A 23482-nucleotide genomic window follows, 5' to 3' on the forward strand; every position below is an offset into this window, starting at 1 on the left:
AAGCATCTTTCTAGGTCAATCAACAATTAACTAAAGGCTAGTTAACTAAAGGATAGTAAAAACATTACAGATAACATGGTTTCCTGTGGGATACATCCCTTCTCTAAGCGGGCTGGACATTTTGTTTATTATCAAATGCTTGCATATTCTTCCCTCACAGACCATATATTAACATTTAGTGAAGAAGCAGGGTACTTCATGGAGGCTTAGTGTCATATTAGCTACAAGGCAGAGCAGTAGGGATGTCTTTATTTACAGATCATTAAAAAGATGAGTTCTGTAGTAATACAACAAGCAGAAAAACTTGTTTTTCTTGAGCATTTTCACAGTATTTGGTCAAGTGAAAACTATGCAAATGCCTGCTGGCTGCAAAAGGAAAAGGAGAAGCAAGAGCAGAGGGAAGTAAGGAGTTAGGGGAAAAGACATTTGAGATGAGAGGGACTGCTGGATTGAAGCAGTGATATCAGGGGAACACACAGAGGAAAAATCCCAAACAGCCATTCTTGAAGTAGCAATTTCAAATGTTGAGCAGAGAAATATTGGCACGCTCCCTATGTGTTGTCCCACCATAGCTGAGTACCTGGACACAATGATGTCAGAAGATTTGCACATCCTGGAAACATCCTCATTCCAGGGAAAGAGTGAGATCTTTATCAAAAGAGGAAGCTGAAGGAAGGAGGAAACATGTTATGAGGAACCAAAGCTCTCTGTGGTGGTGGATGTAGCTAGCATGGTTGTTTGGTGGGCTACTGGAATTAGGACAGCTCTAAGATTTGTATGAAATGTCAGGAGAGCAAACCAAGCTCTGGGCAGCACCAGAGACAGGGTGCATGTGAGAGTTGTGTTGGTCTGTGTCCAACTTTCCACAGCCACCCCTCCAGCCCTGCAAGCTGCAATACAACCGTGGGTCCTGGAAGGTTAGCAATGTAGCTGCCACTGAACAGCACACAAATAGATAGATAAAAATTCTCTTAATTTTCACTCTCTTAAGCACTTGTGCATTACAGGTTTCTTTTGAAAACTCAGGATACAAGATACACACTAAATGCTAATTTTGAGTCCTGATTGCATTACTTTCTTGAGCTACAACTTTCCTGACCATCAAACTCATGGACACTGTTTTCATCTTGCCATGATGGCAGCAATTTGGGAACTCCTTTTTCTTACTTCTCCATCCTTCTCATCCAGCATGATATCCATTTCAGCCACTTCCTCTTGCTCCCTTCTTCATTTTGCTCTCCAAGACTTTGACAAATGTTATCTTTCTTGAGGAGGCACCCACTGTGCAGCAATTATTTTACTGTACGAGTGATGGACTGAGATTAATGTAAACCCTAGAGAGTGCATGACGTGAACAATGAAGAAATAACTTTAATAACTAATGAGAACTAATGAGGTTTGCACAGCCTTGTTCACTCAAGGAGCAAATTCGTAACACTTCCCCTTTGATTCAAAGAGGACACTTTAATCTCACTACTACAAACATGAGCTAAGGAAGGATCAGGGTGGAGCATGGGAAACATTGTCCTTTTAATTGTCTATTCTTTGGAGTAGCAATCTACTTATGATATAACAGCTTCTGCTGTCTGGCTCTGGGCGAGTCATACAGCCTTTGAAAGGGTTCTGAGAAATGTTAGTTTCAGTTGGTGCTACATGCCCAAATTCCAGCTCTTATCTTGGTTTCAGTGTGTGTGCAGTGAGAGGGGCGCATAGCGGCAGCACTAGACAGGCTCTTCTCAGATCTCATCAGCCAAATCACTTCTCAGGGTATATTAAGGGTTTTCTCAGGGTTGTATCAGTCTTCCCGCAGATTATTTATGGTGCCTCTTGTAACAGCTTAGGTGGAGCTCGAGGGCATTTGTGATACCCAAGGAATTTCACAGGGTTCCTCATTTATCTATTCTGTATTTTCTTTATCCAGATTTTTCTGTTGCATTCTGTGGAGTAGGAGTCCCTTTCCTCATTTCATAAGGTGTTCGAACAGCCTGTACGTGGGGTGTGTTGGCTGTCTCCGCCACCTGAAGGCACCCAGCATCAGTAGGTGGGACACGTTTCATTACCCTGCCTGATCTCTCACCCTCTCACCCTCCCAGCAGGACATGCCTGGAACACATGTAATTAACTGTCCTCTAGAGAACAGTCTGTCCATGCCAGAGGCCACACATTCAAGCTGGTTGGAGATACACATTTCTCCCTTTCATTTTCTCCCTTAACAGTCAGTGTAGACACAATTACTGCTGGCTGAATTTAGCATTTCTAAAATTCCCATTGTTAGCAAAACTAAAGATTGATGTGGATGGAAGCTGGTCTCATTTTTGATGTTCCAAAGGCAAAGGAATATCACACATGACCAACCCTTTTGTAGGTTTTGAACGGACTTTTCCTAGAGTTGGCAAATATTAGCACTGCAAGAGAAGTTCATCTCAGGCTTGTCACTAATGAAATGACCTCAGTTCTTGATTTTTTGAAACTTTGTTCCTCGTAGGTAGCAAGTCGGGTAATGGACACATATTAGGAGAGCACCATGAATGCCATGCTTCAAGTCAGGGCACTGCTTGGATGTACATGAATTTCACAGTAAGAGGAGCTGCACAGGTGTAATCTTCCCCATATTTTCACTTGGGCTACTTTAAGTGTTGGGTTATTTTTTTTTTCATCAAGCACAGAGTGCTCGATAATTAATTTAAGGCTACTGTTATAAGCTATGTTACCAACAGAATGTGACACATAAATGTGTCATTTGCCCACAATCTTTTGCGTTCTGTCCTTAGCATTGGTGAATGCAGACACAATACCATGACCACTGATCCATGGGGTCTGCCATATGTCCAAAGTGATTAGCTAATTTATTCAATGAATTATTTGGGATACGGGTTATTACCCTGATTTTCTAAAGAAATGAGTCTTCTGCCATTGCACCACTTTTAGTTTTCCGTGGTGCCTCTTGAAACCACTGGCCAGTTTCACCCAAATCTAACACATCCTTTACACCTTTTGAGCCTGGGACCCAGGGAGCGGAGCCCTGGGCACTGCGGAGGGGCAGCTCCACTGGCGTTTCTGCACCACGTGGACAATTCTCTAGGAGCGCTGCTCAAGGCCCTGGGCACACACGGGGCACACCCTGGCCCGCTCTGAGGGCTGACGCTGCCCCAGGTGTGACCGCTCAGGGTGACCCGGCCGGGGAGCAGCGCCCGGGACTCCTCAGGGTGCGGGAGCTCAGGGGCGACCCCGGCGCGTCCCCTCAGAGCCCCCTCGGGCCGCGCGAAATGGCCCCGGCGCCTCCCGCCCCTCGCCCCCGGCCCAGCCGCGCACGCGCGAGGGTGGGCGGCCGGCGGAGAGAGGGGGGGGTCCCTTAAAGGGCCCGGCGGTTCCTCCCGTGTCCCGGCCGGCGCTGCGGGACCCGCCGCCCGCACCTCCCGCACCTCCCGGCGCCCCGCCCAGAGGGCGGCACTGCGGGCACGGCCGGGCGCTGCCCCGCGCCCGCCCCGGCACCTGCGGCGGCGCCGCTCCGCGCCCGTAACCCGGAAGCGCTGCGGCGGCGCGGAGGGGGAGCCGGGACATGGCCGCTGCCCGCTCCTGCCTGCGCGCCGCAGCCGGCATGGCCCTGCCCGCCGCCGCGCGCGGCTGAGCCTCCGCCTCGCCTTCCCCTTCCCTTCGACCCTCCGCATCTTCCTCAGCCTCCTTCTTCTCCTCCTCCCTTCCGGGGCCGGGCCGGGGGCGGTGGCGCTGCGGGGGCCCCTCGCTGCCGTGCGGGGCGTCCCGGGGGCCGGGGCGGAGCGGGCGGAGCCGCGCGGTGTGCGGGGGGTGCGGAAGGTGCTTCCCGGGTTCCTGCATGTTCCCTGCGGGGGGTCGGCCCCGGTGCTGGAGCGCCGAGCTGAGCCGTGGGGTCGGGGCATTCATTTTGTAAATGTGTTCGTGTGGCTCATGTTCCGTGAGGGGGGTCTAGAGAGTTGCGCTTGCTGTAGCGTTAGTTGCGGGGGGCTTTAAGGGCTGGTTGTAGTCCATCTGTGTTTCGTGAGGTTGGTTGTGTTTTTTGGTTTTTTTTTTGGTTTGTATAAGCAGTTTTGAGGCTTTGAAGAGCTGCACTGCTGCTGCCGAACTGTAGTTCCTCCAAGGTTGCCATTGTTTGCGTTCTGGGAGGGCAGCCGGTGTCCTCGCAGGGAAGGCGGCAGGTTGCGTTTGGAGGAGGGCTCTGGGGCCGGTTCCGTGTGCTTGTGACTTCTTTTCCAGGATAGGTTTAGCTCTCCTCCGCGGCGTCTCTGATGCCAGAACAAGGCCCCAGAATGAACGGTTTCTCTCTGGGCGAGCTGTGCTGGCTGTTCTGCTGCCCGCCGTGCCCCAGCCGCATCGCTGCCAAGCTGGCCTTCCTGCCCCCGGAGCCCACCTACACCGTGCTGCAGCCCGAGCAGCAGCAGGAGGCCGGGGCGGCGGCCGGGGCGGGCACCCCCACGGGCTCGGGCACCTGCAGTCTGCACCTGAGCGAGCGGGCGGACTGGCAGTATTCCCAGCGGGAACTGGATGCCGTGGAAGTGTTCTTCTCCCGCACGGCCCGGGATAACAGGCTGGGCTGCATGTTCGTGCGCTGTGCCCCCACCGGCCGGTACACGCTGCTCTTCTCGCACGGCAATGCTGTGGACCTGGGCCAGATGTGCAGCTTCTACATCGGCCTTGGCTCCCGCATCAACTGCAACGTCTTCTCCTATGACTACTCTGGCTACGGGGTGAGCACTGGCAAGCCCTCCGAGAAAAACCTGTATGCAGACATTGATGCAGCCTGGCAGGCCCTCAGGACAAGGTAAATGGATGTTGGGGACAAGGTATTTCTGTATCTCCCTTTAATCCTAATAAGTCTGGTGTCTGCACAGTTAACCTGCTGAGAGGAGGGGAAGGGTTTGTAGGTGGTTTGAGTTACTTCGATGGCCTCACCACATGTTCCATCCTCACCACAGCTACAATGTGATTTGCTGGATGGCTTCATTTGCTAAAATGATGGACAAACCTTCATCTTTGGATGTTTTCTAGATTTAGGGAATTATTCATCTCTATTATGTGTTAGCCATTGCTTCACCATGGAAGATCTCCATCTTGAGTAGGACATATTGCACTGGTTGCAGTTTGAGCTTGCAGGCTGCCCAAACCCTTTTGTTCAAGACTTGCCCACCACTGTCCAAGGTTAGAGGTAACCCAGGTGAGCCAAAGCTCTGACTGAATTTGGCCGTAGCCTGGGCTAGTGCTTACCAAGAAACTGCTGGTGTTCTGCAATGTGTTTGGTGTTTCAGGTGCGACACAGATGTCTTTCTCTTTTGGCAACCAAACAGCTGTTATCCAATGGGTAGGGTAGCTGGGTGGAAGGAAAAAGTGTTGACAGTTGGAAGTGGAGCTGGGGATTCTACCAGGAGATGCCAAAGTATGTGGCGTCCAGAGGGATAGAGCAGCAGCAAGAAGGCCCTGGCAAGGCAGCCTGGCCAGTGGAAACAGTGAGCCCTTGGCTTCTAGAAAATCCTGAGTAGAACTGCTGCCTCTGGCTCTGAGCTACAACTGATTGCCCTCTCTGGGCCTCCTGCTTCTTCTGTCCACAGAAACCATGAGCTCCTTTTTCTGTTGCATAAGTGGTTCTTAAAGTATGACCTCGCAGAACATGTCCTGAGAGAGAGAGCTTTAAAAAGCTTAAATTGTTGCAGTAGGCCAAGAGAAAAGAACGATGAACTTTTTCAGTGCTTGGCTCTGGCGTTGCGTGGACGAACTTGGCTTGCGTGAAATGCGTATTTAATGTCTATCTTAGGGATACGTGCCAGCTTCAGAAATAGTGACAGGAGTTGTTACTAATTTAGATAATTGGCTTTGCAAGAATCCGGGGATTGGTTAGTCGTGGAGTCCAAGCACCTTTTGACATTGCTATGCCCAAGTCAGGCTAAGAGCAGGGGGGAGAAAGGTGTAGGGGGAAGTTACCCTTTTATAGCATATGTTCTGTCTGTTTGGTGAGCAAACCAGATTCTGGGCTCATTTTCCAGGACTTTCAAATTTTTTTTTTCCTTGAGTATAAATAATATGGTTTTATGTAAAGAAGTAATTTTGATATGCTGTATGCAGACGAAGTTATTAAATGCCACTGCTACACATATGGATGATATAAATAAGGTTTAAGGGAGGAAAAGTGCTGTGTCTAAGTCAAGCCTGGTTAATGTTTGTCCTTCAGTTGCTGTGCTTTCTCTCTGTTTCACTTGATGTTTAGTTGATGATATTTTTTTATTTAAACCTTCTACACCTCTGAAACAGTGCTTTCACATCTGCCTGGAAGTGTTTCTTCTGTGCTGATAGGCATTTAGTATGTGTTTAAGTTCTACGTAGATCCAGAAACAAGGAGTTCCTTCCCTGGAGTCCTTCAAGAAGCTTCACCCCAGTAGGTGATGCCAACACATGCACAGCTTGTTAGGAGGGGATCTGGCCTCTACGAAAGCGTGACTGGACAAGTTTATAGTTTTATATTAGTGTCATTTCTGTGGTTTATACAAGGTCTAGGCTCTGCTTTCCTCCTGAAATTGAGGGGTTGAAATTTGCCAACTTTTACTTGGTGATGTTTGTTAATCCCACATTTTAGTGCTACCTTGAGAGTACTGTTAGAGTAGTTGTGTTATCACTGGTTAGATTTTTAGGAGTCGAAAAGCCATTGGAATTGGCTGCCCAGGGAAATGGTGGCATCACCACCCCTGGAAGTGTTCAAAAGGCGTGTGGATGTGGCACTTGAGGATATGGTTTAGTGCTGAACGTGGTGGTGCTGGGTTAATGGTTGGACTTGATGATCCTAGTGGTCTTTTCCAACCTTAACAATTGTATGATTACAGTATTTTAGGTGCCCAGTAAAGAAATTGGTTACTGTAAAATGTAAGTTTAAATAGGATGTTAATTGATTCTCTTAGCAGATGACTGTCTTCGTAACAGGTATGAGCTGAAACCTTAGTCTTTCTGCTGACAAATTCTCAAAGGAGTAGTGTGAACCTTATAGGACTGATCATTTCTTAGTCCTTTTAATAAGTCCAAGTGGCTCACAATTAAGTGAAAGGTTCTGCAGTAAAAATACAAGTCTGCCTGTTGAGGTAAAATGTCATGTTATACCATTCCTGCAGCAGCAGTTCGTTGGTAGCTCCAGGAGTTTGTGTGTGCTTTCATTCTTAATGCAAATTCCTAACGTTTGGCCTCTAGTCATATGGTAGTGAACTGTAATGTGAAGTTAAAAGTGAAGTCTTAAAATAGAGGTTCAGTGTGCCATCAAAAGCATTTAGTCATCTGTGCTAAGTTCCGTGGGAAGCTGTTGCTCTTCTGAATCCACCAGACGTTCCACCTGGCAGCAGAAAGGAATCATTAAAATGTTGGAAGTCTGAGACTGTTGGGTTTTTTTTCCTTTTAAATTGTGCCTCTGAAGTACCACTGATACTTAGCAACTATTAATTTATCAGTGTATTTTGAAAGTTGCCTCGAGTAAGGCAATTAACCCTACACTTGGAGAAGGCAGATAGCTGTCAAATTTTAGAAATGATGGTGAGCTGACTGGGGTTTGCCAACATGGCTGCACATTTTGACTGCATTTTTTCAAGGTATTGAAATGAGGATCTTTCTATCACATACGCATTTAGGAATTAAACCTTACATAGTGAATGACTTTAAAGCTATCTTGTAAACAGTGGATGAAAAAATAAAATCATCAAGTTTTTTTGTTCAGTTTCAGTTATCAGCCTGTCTTTGCAAAATCAGTCTCAACTGTTCTCCATTTTTTCAGTCTTTGTAAAGGAAACTTATTTGCCTTAATTTAACGGAATTTAGTATCTCTCCTTATGAATAAAGTATACTCTCAAATGATAATTTTACTAATTATTCATTCTGAATGTGAACTGCCAGCCCAGTAGAGATGTTGACATACAATTTTATTCCCTTTAAATGAGGTTTTATAGATTTTTTTCTTCAGAGGTTGTAACTGTACCATTGGTTATTCTTGTTCTGATATCAAGTATTAATCAGTAATTAATTTGGGCTTTTATATATATTTTTTTTCCACTTGATTAACAAATTTCCACCTGGTATCTCAGTGTTACTCAAAAAGAGTTTTCTGTCTTATTGCTACAGATGACATTTTTTTTGAAGTGTTTTATTTTAGGCAGGTTGGTTTATTTCTGTTCTGTTTGTTTCAAAACCAGAACCAGAACGAGGAGAAGGTTTATTGGACTCTGTCTTCTCTCATGTTCCATGTGGTTTTAAGTTCCTGCTTTTTATTCATATGTGACTCTTATCCTGATATCTGGTTGTGTTAGTATAACATCTGCACAGAATGCCTTGATTGTCCTCGTCCTCCCCCCTTTCCTGAATACCACATGGGAAGGTTGAACTTTCTAACACTTTTACATTAAGACAATGTACAGTCCTTAAAAACAGGATACACACGTAGGGTTTGGGCACAGTGCTTAAGCACAAAACCAGTACTGCTTTGTTGACTGCATACTATTTATATTCAAATCAATTTGTATGTTCCCTAAAAATTTGGAGAAGATTGGTGAAATCTTTTAAAATCCCAGTCAAATGAAAGGAGGCACTGCTGCCCCACTCCCTGTACTTCTGGAGTAAAGTATCAGAGGAGAACCTGTTAGTCCATCTTTTGTATCCTGAAAGGAGGGGAAGAAAATGTAATTAATAAATAGCTTAGAAGAGCAGTTTTTGTTGCATTTAACAAAATACAGCTTAATGTGTTTTTCATGGTGCACCATACAAACTAGTATTTTTTTTAAGCTTTTGATAAGTGATGGATGTTATTGTAATGTTTGACTCCTTCCTTCTCAAAACGTGCACATTTGAATTTGTCTTTCGGTCCATAGGAGAGCATTGGTTCGCTTCCATTTTTCCTTATCCTTCTTGGTAAATACGGCATGAATTGTGAAATGGTTAGGAAAATCCAAGGGCTTTTGATCATTGGGTAGCAGATAGATTAGAAAGCTTAAATAGTTTTTTTTTAAACTATTTCCCCAAATTTAATGTTATAAATAATCCACACCAAGCCTTTTGTTATAGAGAGATTTTATTATTTGTGTTGCAGATTATCAGCAGATTATTGCTGTTTCCTTTGCAGGAGTTGGTGGAGAAGTCTTATTGTATTCATTTGAGTAAAATCAGGAAATACACTTAATTGGATTAGACTAGAGTAATAACTAATCTTCTGAGGTTGTATCAGTTTAGTTTGTCTCCATGCTGATGTGATGAAGTGGTTACAGCTTTCCAGGTGAATAATGGCTTCAGTGTTTTGTTTTTTTTTTACCTTGATGAATCAAAATAGTTAATTTCTAGTTTAATTTTCTTTGCCACAGAATCTTTTTTCACTAGCACTGTATTTCTGTACATGATCTAATCTGAGTTCTTTAGATTGAATACTTAAAGGTTTTGAGAAAAGGTTACCAACTAAATTCCTGACATGACCAAAGGCAGTGCTTGGCAGAATCACGACAAACAGTCCTGGAGTAATAGGGTTTCCTTTGCTCATGGACCATCATCTGGTACATTTTTCTGTCACTGACTTTAATAGGATATTTTCCACCACCGGTTTTTCCGTAATGTTGTTACAGTGTTTCCAAAGGATTGTTCAAAGATACTGTTCTCTAAAACTTAACTTATTCTACCTGCTATGGTCAAAATTTAAAGAAAAACTGCACGTAACTTTATTAAAAAATAGAAGCACACAGAATCCTCTCCTCTTGTCTATGCAATGAGCACAGATTAATTCAGATGATGAGCGTCCCAGGGACAAATACCAACAACTGTTTAAAACAGGTGCTCTGATGTTCAAAGTTATTCAAAATGTTTACTGAGCTTTGGTGTTATGTTAGCTCTTCCCTGAAGTAAAAGTAGTTTTGTTAAATATTTCCCTATTTCTGTCAGGACTGCGAGATCAAAGCTCGTTTAAAAAGAAAAAAAAAAAAAAAAAGGAAATTTTTCACTATCAAGAACATTTTGCAACTGGTATTATTTGGGAAAAAAAATGAGCTGCCAAGGAGCCTTTGGCTAACAGTACATCTTATCCTGAGTGTAGATAGTCCTGAAATTCAACTGCCTGAACTGGAGATGTTGGTTTACCCTGGTGTACATGGGTTGTAGGACCTGGTTCTCAACACAATCAGAGCACTGAACATAAGGATTTCTAGAGGAACATGTTGTTAAGTCCTGCATGCTGAAGTAACTGAAGGTTTCTGTCTGCTTTTTAGCACTAAATTGCACGAAGTGCATGAGAAGGCTTGCCTTTCTCACTGGGTGGAGAAGTGTCACCTTTTGAGACTGAGCTGATGGTTGCTATGCTGTGGCTGTTTGACCTGTGCATGTTGCTGGTAGCTGTTAGATTTGTTCAGATTGGTCTTGACAGAGTGTGAGCTGGACTGTGTAAACTTCAGTGGCTTTGCTCTGAAGCCTGGATCAGTCTCCAGTCCATCACAACCTCAAAACCAAAAAATCCCTCCAAAATTCAACCTTTACCCTACATTACTCTGCTACCTTGGAGCGTTTCTAAGTGCCGGGCTAAACTTACACTAGTTCATTACTTGTGAGCATTAGTAAAAAGAACAAAAAGAAAAAAATTAGCAATGCTATCCAGGATTGTAGATACCTGTATAGATAGATGGAGACCATTTCAAGCTATGAAAGTGGGTTATCTGCCAGCAACTGCCTTTGTGGGGAAAACTGACACTTATTCAACAAATGAATATTTCTGTTTCCATATTGAGTGAAGAAAACGGGTTCTCTTCAGTTTTCTGGGGATTTTTTTGGTCCTGTGATGTTTCCTCATGTGGAGATAGACTAGTAGAAGGGATAGTGCCAAGCAGTTAGCTGTTTGGAGTCCAGCTGGAACACAGGTCTGAATTTCCTATTTCCTTTTAATATGATGTTCCTGGTGGAGAGGCCAGTGTGATGATAGTAACTTTTAAACTGTGTCTCAAAACTGCTTTTAAGCAAAATATTGAGAAATTAGTTCTGCAGTTGCATTCTCTGTTGGCTATAAGGCCAACAGTCTCAAAATTATGCAGCACTAGTAAAGGAAATGAGCAAATAACATAGCCTTTTTTTCCTTAAAACTAATAATAAATAGAATGAATAACTAACACTCCTTTCTGCCCTCCCTCACAAATATAAATCAATTACAAGGCTGCATTGGAAGCAGTTGAAATGAGTCATAAAATAAGGTACAAATGTGTTGTACCTAACATGCTTGTGCACATACAGGCTTGCTTTTGTCAACTAGCCCCTGAAAAGGTCAGAAATGCTTCCCTTTTGATTAGGAGACAGCTTCAGTTGCTAGAACTTGAGAGAAATTGCAGGCACTTACCTGTGGGCAGGATGAGGGGTTCCTTGTGTTTTCTGGAATCTGGGAAAAGCGCATCTTTTTCCAATTTTTGAATGCTAGTGGTTCTTCAATGTCTGAAGTTAATTAAGAGTTCTTTTTTGTGTAACTCTACAAAATTGGGTTTGTATGGGCTAAAATCCAAACCAAACCAAGCCACAGGCAAACTTCTTGTATCTCTAGGAGTCAGTTTGTGGCGGATAATTGAGGTTGCTGGAGACAAATACTGGTGAATTGAATAAGCAGTGACCCATTTGCTGCTGCTTCATCTTGACTGCCCTACCTTCCAGATTTTAGGTGAATGACTTATATTGGTCTTGCACGCTCAGCTGACATCTGATGATGAAGCTGAATTTCATTCCTGACTCCGAGTGTTTTGTTAGCGTTGTTTTTTTCAGTGTGTCGGGTTTTGGGACCAGTGGGAAGTGTGTGATTGTAAACCCAGGAAACACTGCATGAACACAGAGGAATAAAGATGCTTTTAATTGAAGGCTAAGAATGTAGAATGGGATGGATGGATGATGCATAGTGTCAGCTTAAGGTCTGAGGAACATCTATGCATTCTTTATTCCAAAGGCTAATTTGAGAAAAATGGGTTATTGTTGCTTGCACACTAAGCTCTGCTGCCCACAAGCAATCACAGAAAAGTGCAGGCGTAGGCCAGTTGTACAATGACAGCACTATATTGGCATTATCTGTATACATATCTTTATATTTTTTTTAACCACTCTGTTAACTTTACAGAACAAAGCTTCTCCTGTTGGCATAAAACACTGTGGTTGGATTTTCTGACTATGAGACCAGATAATACAAAGGCACAAAATTGGGCTAAACAGCAGGATCTGGCTCAGTGCCCATCCACCTTCCCACCCTTGGTTTCATGTCTCCTGATGAGCACATGCATGTCTTTGGGAAAATCCCTACAATCATTAAATAAATCTGGAACCTCTCAACTTTCAAAAAGGGGAATTCCATGTGGGTTCACAAATGAAAAGTGATGTTGATGTGGAAGATGAGGTTTTAAGTTAGTACACTTGCCTCAAAGTCTAGAGGGAAAAATTTAAATTAGAGGTAATCTCAAAGTATTGCCTCTGGTTTTTATTTTGTATTGCAAATTTGTTAGAAAAACTTAATGTATGCTTTCCTGACAGTAACATTATTTATAGGTACAGTCTCTTGAAACTCTTTCTAGGTGAAAATGTCATTTTTAACTGTTGATTTGGAATTGATTGTTGGATTAGACAGTTCGGGCTATGCTTTTAGGAAGATTTGTGTTGCCATGCCTGATTAAAAAATTCTGCTTACATATAGAAATATTACTTTGAGAACTTTGACTCACAGGAGCCTTATTTATCAGCCAAGGCATGCAGCCGAAATGAGCTGCATAGCTCAGTGTCTGGCAAACAACCCTTCTCAAGGCATGCAGTGCCAGCTAGTAGCTCAAAGATATTCTTTCTTTATTATCATTATTACTATTTTTCAGGATACTGCCACATATCTTAAGATCCCAGTACGTTTGACTGGTGAAATTTAACTTCTTGTCATGACATGGCCATTTCTTTTTGTGTGCAGCAAATGAACAACTGGAGTAATGGATAATGGGATCCAAACAGTCTGAAAGTTCTGAGACCAACTTCCAACACATTTCTCAGGAAAGCACCCTTTAAATAGTATGGCTTGAAATGTTTCTCTATTAATAAGGTTGTTTAGAATGGGTTTTGCTCAGATTATGGGATCTTTCCTAACTTTCCTCCTCTCTGTGAACTTCTAGTTAGCTTTGCTTTGACTCTCCTCATAGAACTAGAAAAATGGTGTTCTGTATCAGCAAAGAAGTGAAACCAGCTGTATGTTTTTTTCCAGTGTGCAGATAAACTGAGATAAGATTCAGATTATTTTATCATTATTCCATGAATCTTATTTGCTCTTTATAATAAATTAAACAAGACACGTTGTCTTAACTGTTGCACTACACAATAAATTGCAAGCCTCAATAACATGCAAAATAAAAGATAAGCCAACAGTAATAATGAGTGGACTTCTGCTGAGCATTTTGCATCCAAAATGTTGTATGGAACCATCTATACTTTAAGGAAAATCTTGAGAAGTGAACTTGCTGCCTTAAGCATTGGACCAGTTTGTTTGTGCAGAACTTAATCCTTTTCCCAGCTCTGTATAGTCTTCCCCAACATCTGATGAATTTATTTGAGATGCTGACTGTATGACAGGCTGGGGAAAGCGGCATCTTTCAAGGAAGTGGTCTTGGTTTTGAAGCAGGTTCTCCAGGGCAAATTTACAAAGGTCTTCTCCAACATGCTATTTGTTCTTTATATTAAGTTCTCACAAAAACCTGTGTATGTTTAAGTGTCTTTTTAGTGCCTTTTTTTTTTTTAAATGAAGTAGTTAATTTTGTGTAATATTAATTTTGGAGGTGTTACCCAGATAGTTTCTACCTTGAGGTAGCTGATCAAGAGCCAGTCAATCTCCTCCTTCCCCAAAAACTGAAATGTACCTCAGCTTGCACATTACACATTTTTAAATAGCATTTTTTTATTGCTCCTTACTGCAAAAAGCTTGTCTTTTCCTGGTAAAGCATGGAGTTTAATGTGTGTTAATATTATGGAAAATGTTAGTGTTTCAGTTTGAGTATGAGCATCTTACCAAGTTTAACAAACTGTACAAGTACGAGAGTGGTAGGAAGAGGTGGGGTAGTGTTTCAACTATTTTTGTGCATTCTGGTTTATGCACATGTAACCTTTGCCTCAGACTGGTTAATAAGTACACCAGGAGTTAGCATGCATTGCAGGCAGCACTTTCTGATGCAAGAAAAGCACCCTCTCAGGAGTCAGTTTGGTCGTTTAAGGTATTAAGTGGGGTTTCAACCTTAAGCCTGACCAATATCCCTGAAAGGTTTTGAGTTTTGCTGTGTCTCTGCCAGCGTTCTCTGATAAACCCTCTGCCCTCTCCCCTGAACTCGTGCTAATTATTCATGTAATTTGATGTTCACTTCTAAAGCCCACTGTGCATAAACCCAGTACAATTAGTCCTTTATCCTGTCTTTGAAATTTGTACTAAAAATCAATCTGATAATGCAGAAACAACTGTCTGTAAAGGAATACAGGCACAAAGTTGTCTTTTAGAAAAAGAAGTGGTTCTGATTTGTATCTGCATTAACCAAGAATGACGATGACAGAATCTACTTGAATATAATTTGGATCTGAATTATTGATAGATCTGGAATGATATGACAATCTTGAAAGATAAGGTTGTCATAATTCCTCCATGTTCCTGCAGTTTTGTAGAGAGGGTTGTAAAGTCTCCTTGATTTATTGAGTTCTTTTCTACCCTGAGATTAAGGAAGTTGGTGCCAAGTATCCCACCCTTCCAAATTGGATGTCCTTCTGTCAAAGCTCATCTAAGACTTGTAGATCATTTTGTGTAGAGCATTGAACAGACATTATTGATAAAAATAAGATCTGGCACCTTCCAATTATTTCAGGAAATTACTCTTTCCATCCAAAACTCCACTTTAATATTCATAATAAGGAACATAAAACCTAAGGATGTTTCTTACCTGGATGTAGTAGCAGGAGAAACTGCACTAAAAATTATTCTTCTGTTTGGTTGGGCTTTCAAAGCAATTTTCTATTCTTTTTTATTATATTGATTTGTGTGTTAATTTGAAATAAAGGTACAAATGTTAGTTTAAACTTAGCTTATTTAATTACTGGAATTTTGAGGGGGAGAGGAGGATTTAACAGGCATAATTTGTCATCCTTTACTCTGTTTTTCTTCCTTCCACTACGGCCAGTACTTCTGGGCATAGCCTAATGTGAACTATGTTCTTTCCTGCTCTTCACTCTAGAACTGACCAGATTTCCTCTTTAAATACTTTTTAAAAGTCTCTTTAAAAATTTCTATTTTGTCTCTGTCTTGAAAGCTTTATGATATTAGGAGAAAGGGAAACATTCATTTGTAAAATGTAACTATGTGCAGAGATAAATAGGAAAAAATGTGTGTTGGGGGAGAAAACAGCAGTAGTTTATAACTAAAAGTGCCCATGTCGTGAAATGATGAACTGCAGAAAACCTACCTGGCCAAATGCCAGTTTGGATAGTAATGTAGACATTAATATACTTCTTTTCCAAGCACTGTGCTGTTATCTGTTATTTCAAAAATAGAAACTCAGACAGTACAAGACTTCCTTATGCTGTGCTGGTTTATTGGGAGGCAGTTAAGTGCCGGTGAGGCATGGACTGGAATTGTTAACATTTTTTCCTGCATAACCAGTTGTTCTGTGGTGATACTGCAATCAAGTAGGGAGCCTGTGTGCTTTACAAGGACTGCATCATAAATAGAGGCAAATAGGGTAGTGATTAACATCAGGAAGCTGCTATTCATTTTTATTTTTTTTAAATTTCTAAGATGCATCCACAGGTCAGTTTCTACCTTTAGCATCAGCTGAAATAATGACCTTAAGTGATTGCATTAACAGTTGTCCTTGATCCACTGCTAGGTACTTCTGCTTCTTGTGGAGTAGCTGTTAATTGTTAAACATCCTTTTTTGGTGGGAAAAAGTTGACTAGCAAGAAATCTTTCACCAAAAAAACTACAAAAGCAATTGGCCCTGTTAACTAGGTATGTTGGCAGAAAACACAGTATGCAAATGTGCTGTTTAACCATTGTTAAAACCTCTTGATTTGCACAATCTGAGCAAAATGTCTTTTACTCTGTAGACACTCGGATGATCCCAGATAAGGCAGCTGGATAAGCTGAATAAGTATATATGACCTGGTTTCAAGATTGAATTTTCTACTGTGATTTTAGGAAAGTTATGAAAAAGTTAGTACCTTCCTGAATGTACAGAAGTACTGTTCCCTTTTTTTAGAATAACATTTGATGCTTTAAGACAAGTAAAGTTTAGTGATGCTAATTTTTTGCATGTAATTAAATGCAGATATATGTTTCTGTAGTAAATTACTTCTTTGTGCTGTCTTTTCAGATTCTTAGCACAAGGCAGGTTTTATGTGCACTTCAACCAAACAGAAGTACACAGAAGAAACTTTGGCTCTGTGATAAATTTTATTGTTCACAATTCTAAGTAGTTTTTACTGGGAGGAGGGATTTAGCCCCTAGGTCTGTGATGATAAAGGCTGTGGCTAGGAAATTTGATTTTTAAGCTCTGAACTAGTTATCTGTGGTCTGCTGTTCTAGAACATCTGGTGCTGTTAATCCTGGTGATTGCTATATATTTTTTTAATCATCTTAGGTTTATATTGACTGTTACTGGGGGTTGAACATTGATTGTGCTAAAAGTTCATTAAAGAAAAATGTGCAAGAGGAAATGAAAGGTGAAACAGTGCAGGGTTTAATATTTGCTTGATAAAGTATAGATTTTGTGGACCAACAGGTCTCTAATCCTGGTAGAGTCAAGTCAGCCCATCTTTGAGTGACAGGAATGGAAGAACTTCAGGATGAAAGGAATTGATGAGTCTGATTTAAAAGTCAGGTGCTGATATAAAAATGGCACAGAGAAAGACAGAACACTGAGGTTTTCTTGTCTCTGGAAAGATGCTGGATGAATCTTTTCTAGTAACAGATTGCTTTCATGAAATGACTGTTTTCCATTTGGCAGTTATCGCTCTTGGTATTTGTTAGAATATTTAATGAATCTGTCTGAAAATGGATAATTGAGAGAGACAGAGGAGACTTATCAGGAGGGTTGTGTTTCTCTGTGAGGCTGCTTTTGCCACTTTTTGAAAGCAGATGCTTAAATGTATACAGACTCAGTGTAACAAAACTCAGTTTGTTACAAGTAAAGTAAATTGGTGTGTGTTTTTTCCACTTACCTGGGGATGGGAGAAAAATAGAGGTTACAGTGTCACTTATCCAAGTAGGATTTCTTCCTGTTTGTGATTCATAAGACGTGTCAGTGCAGAGGAAAGGCCTCTGTTGTTTTGATTTCTAAATCAAAAGAAAGTACTGCCTTTCTTCAAGTCTGTAGAAATGGTTAGAGTAACTCAAAGAAACGTGAAGTGTTTCCAGAGAATTGAAGAGTATTATCCAAGTGGGATATATGGTCTCCTGGATAACACAGGCCATTGTACTTCTTTGCTTGGCTTGTGCATGGAGCCCTTCAGTGTTTATAAGATATTGCATTTCTTTGAGAGAAGCTCATTCTTACTTAATAACTTTGTTCTTCTACAGCATTTGAGCATATTAATGTAAGTATAAAAGGAGAAAGAAATCCAAGTGCCAGCTGAGTCATCTTCATACAATGCTGGCTGCTAAAATACTCATTCTGGGGACAGATGGATTCATCTGCTGTTGGTGCCTTTTAGGAACATTAGACCAGTTCATTGGCATCGACCACTTTTGTATCAGGACCTCTCTGCCATTCCTGTCCTCCATCCTGCCTGCCTGCCCTCTCATCCCTTTTCTGTCAGAGACTCTCAAATTACTGCCAGAGCTGTACTAATGCTTCTGGATGGGAAGAAATGCTGCATCCAGCTTGTCTGCTCACATACTTGCAAGGCCTTATCCATTCCAGCTTCCGTGTAATCCTCTGGGGCTCTGGTTCTGGTGCTCTGTGGGAGACACTGCATTCAGACTCACAGGGATCTTGGAAGAACAGTGTGAAAATGTCAGCTGTAATAGGATTTTGGATACAAGCACCTGCTGTTTGTTTAGACGGTTCAACTTTTTCTTTGTTCTCCCCTCTTAGCACTATGGTGATAACACTTGAATATTTTACCAGCTTGTGTTTTAGATAGAGTTGCAATTGTCTGTAAGTGATGTAAGGAAAATGCTACACCAGTGCTGCATATGGTGCAGTGCATTTAATGGCTTGTAAGCTGTATCAAAGAATCGTAGCAAAAAGTCATTTAATGTTGTTAATCTTTGAAAATGTGAAATTCTTTGTAAAACCTGTAGATTAAATAGCTTTTACTTAGAAACTGAAGCATCAATAAAATGACAATAAACAGATGAAAGAGGATGCAAAAGCAAGGCAAGAATGGGGAAAAAAAACCCAACAACAAAATCAGACAAACCACAAAACAGAAACTTCCCACACAAAAGAAAATGTTAAGTAGTTAGTTAAGTTAAAACAGTGGTGGGACTAGTTACCTGAGTAGTTGAAGGGCCAAGATCTATAGATATCAAACTTTTTGAGTGGTGTGCTTTGAATTTTTTTCATCTAGCCTTCCAAATATTCGTCCCAAAAGGATTAATCTCAGTTTAACAAACCATTTAATTCTTCTAGAGAATCCAGACAACTAACTACCTTCAGCAGAATTTACATATATACTGCTGGTTTAAGATCCTTAGGTCAGGAATACCTTTTTTGTTAGTTACAGTGTGTGTGGCTAACCAGCTGTGCAAACCTGCAGGTGTGACATTTTAGGTGAGCTTTGCAGTTTGATTACAGTTTAGGGTTAGTCCTGTTTCATTGTGTGCTTACACAGTGATAAGTATTTTCAGAAGTTACTGCCTGATATATTGAAAGAAAACTTAACTGGCGCCATTTCTTTTCCTCTTGACTATTGTGGTTTGTGCACTTCAGCAGTTATTCCCTGCTTTGTGGCAGCTGAGCTGGACGTGGTGGAAGGGTAGAAGTGTCAGAGGTGGGTGGAGGCAGCAGCTCTGGTCAAAAGCTGCTGCGCTCCTTGGATAAGTAATCCCAGCTCATGAGTCAGAGGCTTAAGTCTGGCATAGGTGCAGCTCGTGGCAATTAGTGCCACAGCAGGGTGGCCTTCACCTCCAGTGTGGTGCTGTAGGTGTGTAGGGGTAAGGAGAATACAGCAGAAAGTTGGTGTTTGATGTGAGGAGTCAAGGCAAGAGCAATGCTCGAGACTGAGGTGTCAGAGGTGCTTCAACAAACAGATGGGAGTACTGAAAGAATAATACAGTGCTTCTAAACAAAAATGCTTTGAGAAGTGTTGGAGAGCAGCACGATTGCTTCCTCCAGACTTGTAAACCCTCAGTTTCCCAGTGCTGAGCCAGGGCCGGTGAGGAGGGTTATGTGATGGGCTTGGGAGGTGAGCCAAAATGCATTGGCTCACTGTGAATTTTCAGCCTCGGATATAAGGCAAGGCTCTCCAGCTTGGAAGTAGCTGAAATCTAAGAAACAGCTATGAAAGCACAAAACTTGTGAGAATGCATAACCAGCGTTAATATTTACACTCAGGTTTTCTTAATGTCTCCTAGGGAATCGGTTTCTGTGTTAGTTGACATATACTTGTTTTAACTGAAGTCCCTCTATTAGAACATAATGTGTTTAGGTAGATGTATATCATCAGATCTTTCTTGTTCTTCATAACAACCATTATTAGAAGTACAGTTTTAGGGAGTGGTTTACTCATTTTCCAGCTTTTGAGTGTAGGATGCCCAAAGTGAAGGTGCAGGCTTTTTGCAACAGTAAAAGGATGGTTGCAGTTTTAATGTCACATTAAGTGTTCAGGAGGAGCACACTCATCTGGTCTTAGCTCTTCTGTGTTATAGAGCATAGGTGCTGTGTGCAGTTGAAGTAAAAGTACCCCTGGAGGATTGAAATGAGATGGAAGCTGGAGGTGAAGATAATGAATTCCTCACTTCAGAAGATACTATAGACTGAGCTTCTCTGTGAAAGTAACTGAATTTTCTCTGCTGTCTCAGCTTATTTGAACGTACCTCAGAGACTGACTATATAGGTTTTGTACAGCAGTTACAGTAAAGAGTATATAATAGAATATAGCTGACTGAGTTTTTGTGAATTATTGATGCTTTGGTCATGAAAGATAGTTCTTAGTGACCAGTAAAGGTTTACTGTCCTCTGTATTCCAGATTTATTTGCTACAGAGCATCTTAATTGAATGCAAAATACTTTGTTAGAGTGAACTCCAGTGCTCTATTTTTAAAATAACTGGAGCGAAAGATACATTTTATTATGCCATCTACCCGTTGTGTCTTGAGACTAAATGGTGTGAATCAGGATTGCTCAAAGAAAGCACTTTGTAAGAAGCAGGAAACTATGAAGAGTGGAGAGCTTCCGTGCATGTTCAAAACTATTATCTCATGCCAGTGCTGGCTGCAGAACTCCAGCTGATTTTTAAGGTTGCAAAAGCAAAGAAAGTTGGAGGCAATAGGAATTATACTTGAATATATATATATATATGTATCTATACATAGCTCCAATTTCCACTGCTACTAGGTTCTTGTATTTCAACTTACAGTGGGTTTGGTTTGTATTTGCTGCTGTGATTAGAGAAATAAAATAAAGAACCCCCTCTAAATGTTGGGAGTTTAGGAGTTTAGGAAGGTGCTCACTCCCTCTGAGTGCACTGAGTATTGGAGCATTATTTGCCTTTTGTCATAAAGTAGCAGAATGGTAAAGGTAGGTGTTCAAACCGATGGCTCAGCCACATCATTTTACTGGATGTTTTACAAGAGTCTTTTTTGCTTGTCATTGGCCTTCTTGCTAACTTTGACTTGATATGAAAGAATTAATTATTGTAGAGGAAAAGTCACTGTGTTCTATTACATCATCATGCCCATGGCACAAGTTCCTGCTTAAATTTCAATGCACGTTTAATGAAAACTGTTTCCTCATTCCCTGCTATCTAGGGAAAAAAACCCAAACAACCAAACAAAAAAAACCCCAACAAACCCTCAGTCAGGCAGAAGCAACTGTTCCAAATCTGTTTGTTGTTTATACATAAAACTGATACTTCATGTGGTAGACAAATGAGCAATCTATCATAAACCAAACACCAAAATGAGTATCCTGGGTTATTGTGGTGGTGAAAAGCTGTGTTATAAATACAGTTGGGTTCTCAGTACAAGAGAAAACAAATGGATTTTACTTTTTAGCTCTTTACAAACATACCAAAGAGATCTGCAAGCACAGATTGCCGATTTTCTGTCCATTCTGCCTTTTGTATCACAACAGTTTGTTACTGTTCAGGTAGCTTGGAAGAGATTTCTTCCAGAACACAAGTTTGCAGAGGTTTTCTTTCCTGGCTGATGATGTGTGCTATCTGTTAATTTTTCTAATGCTCTTACGTTTCACTTCACTTTTGACTCCTATTTCTGAAAAATGCTTGAAAATTTAGAATGGATAGATGCAGTTTGATTGCAGTTGTTAAAAAAAATCTCTGCTGTGAGATCATTAACTGTAACTAGTTGTGGTGCTAGAGCCTGGTTTATGAATGACAGAAGAGAGACCAGACTGGATCTGTACCTGCAGGTTGCTGCTCTGGGCTGGTGGTACAGTGGTGGTAAGTTGGCTCAAAAATGTGTGGTGCAAGATAAGCACTTGGAAGTGCTGCTGTGATGTGGTATGAAGTCCTCCAACAAAATGGGTGCTGAAGAGGGAGAAGGAACTTCCTCATAATGATAAAGCAGGGGGGCAAAAAAGAAGGGAAGTGGATTTACTGTTCAAGAGCACTTGGTTTTCCTCTGAGTCCTGAGCAGTTTTACTTGAGTTAGGGAAGGTGTTTCCCACTTTGACACGTGACATCCTCAGGAGCCTATGTTTGAGGTGGATGAACACAAGGTAGTTTAAGGCTGTATTTGAAAAAGGAGCAATTTTTTTAGACAGACCAGTATTATTTGGATTTTATATATATTAAAAAAAAAAGACATCCAGCTGTCACCCCAAAGCTACTCAGTGCAGATTAGCATAAATCAGTTAATTTAAAATGTAATCTCATTACAGTTTGTACTGGGGAATGCTGTGAAATATCATTTACCTGGTTGTTCAGGGCAAACTTGCAGTGGGTGGCTCCACTGCTCAGCAGTGTGTAGATCACCTGCTTCTGTCATGGCTGCTTGAACTCACCAGTGATATTCAATAGCCTTGTTAGGACTTGGTTGAACTTTGAGCACAGTTCTCAATATTTGATAACAGATCATTGATAGTCACAAGACAGTAATCAAGAACCAGTTGAAGTGATTCATGCTTTGGTATAATTAAGTTACTGTACTGCAAAGGATCATCCTAAGAAGTGCCTAAAAGTTGCTTCCACTTGATCCTTTTATTTATATGAAGAGATGGTACATCACTGGATTAGTGCTCCAGTCACAAAATCCAGCAAGCCTGTAATAGTGTAATATTTGCTGATAATTTAGAAAATAGCCCTTAAGAGGGCATTTTGAAGAGTCATAGGTTCATTCTGTAACTCCAGCATTAGTTAGCCTATACTGGTTGGCACTGGGGTTTCTCCATAGCATAACCAAATGGCTCTCTGGTGTGGCAGATTCCTTGATTAAATTTCTCTGGCAGCCATTTAAATTATTTTGAGTGTGAACACATTTGTGGAATTGCTTGTCTGCTCCTATGACAGTGTGCTGGGATATATGCCAAAAAAATCTGTCTCTTTTTTTTGCAGCTTCATAAGACAGAATACTGTACAAACCATTTTGGCTCTTACACATGAAAATGTGAAATCAAAGATAAAGTGTGGTGTACCTGAAGTGGAATCTCATAGTACTTGTAGACTTGGACAGGAAGGAGGTAGAGGAGGAGGAAGGCATCTCATAATTTAAAGAGTCAGTGTCAGTAAAACAGTGAGGAATTTTAGACCGATGTTTGTGTGAATTCAGGGAAACTGGAGAAACTGGCACAGAGACTCTAGCTGTGTGCCAGGGTTTCCTGTGAGTCTTGAAATTTGATTTTTCTCATTTGACAGTTGTTGTTATAGTTAACTCCAAAAATCCTTAATCTAATGCCTTCCTCTCAATTTAATGTTGGCATTTAGGCTGCAAATCTGCTGTAATTTCTATGGTATTCTGACTGACATGCTGGAGTGGTACTTGCTGAAGCACAATGCAAAATTCAGTGTTTTGTTCTGATACAGTAAATTTCTTGAAATAATCTTTATTGGCTGAACTGCTAGTGTTGATTTATTTTAGCATAAAAGGCTCACAACATAAAGTCATGCTCAAGGTACACAATCTGCATGCGTGACTTTTCCTTAATTGAGGATTTTTGTTTTTCTTTCTATCCCCAAAATTAGATTTTTAGATTCATAGCGGATTAAATTGCCACTTATTTCTGAAAATGTACATGGATATTTTATGGAAGTGTATCATGATGATGGAGAAGAACCTATCTGTGTTTCTTGAAAAGCAATCTAAATT

At 41.2% G+C, this 23482-nt stretch overlaps 1 protein-coding gene across 1 annotated transcript in view; it reads left to right on the forward strand.

Annotated features, from left to right (window-relative positions):
* Positions 1-3484: 3484 nt before the first annotated feature.
* ABHD17C (abhydrolase domain containing 17C, depalmitoylase) overlaps positions 3485-23482 on the forward strand; it is a 29204-nt gene continuing 9206 nt past the window's right edge. The window contains exon 1 of the mRNA XM_027746183.2: positions 3485-4795. Coding sequence (XP_027601984.1) covers positions 4263-4795 — 533 coding nt within the window. The 5' untranslated portion in view covers positions 3485-4262. The remainder of the gene's footprint in view (positions 4796-23482) is intronic.

This window comes from Pipra filicauda, unplaced genomic scaffold (assembly GCF_003945595.2).
Source record: "Pipra filicauda isolate LSUMZ 115617 unplaced genomic scaffold, ASM394559v2 scaffold238_size1193820_pilon, whole genome shotgun sequence".
Lineage (NCBI taxonomy): Eukaryota > Metazoa > Chordata > Aves > Passeriformes > Pipridae > Pipra > Pipra filicauda.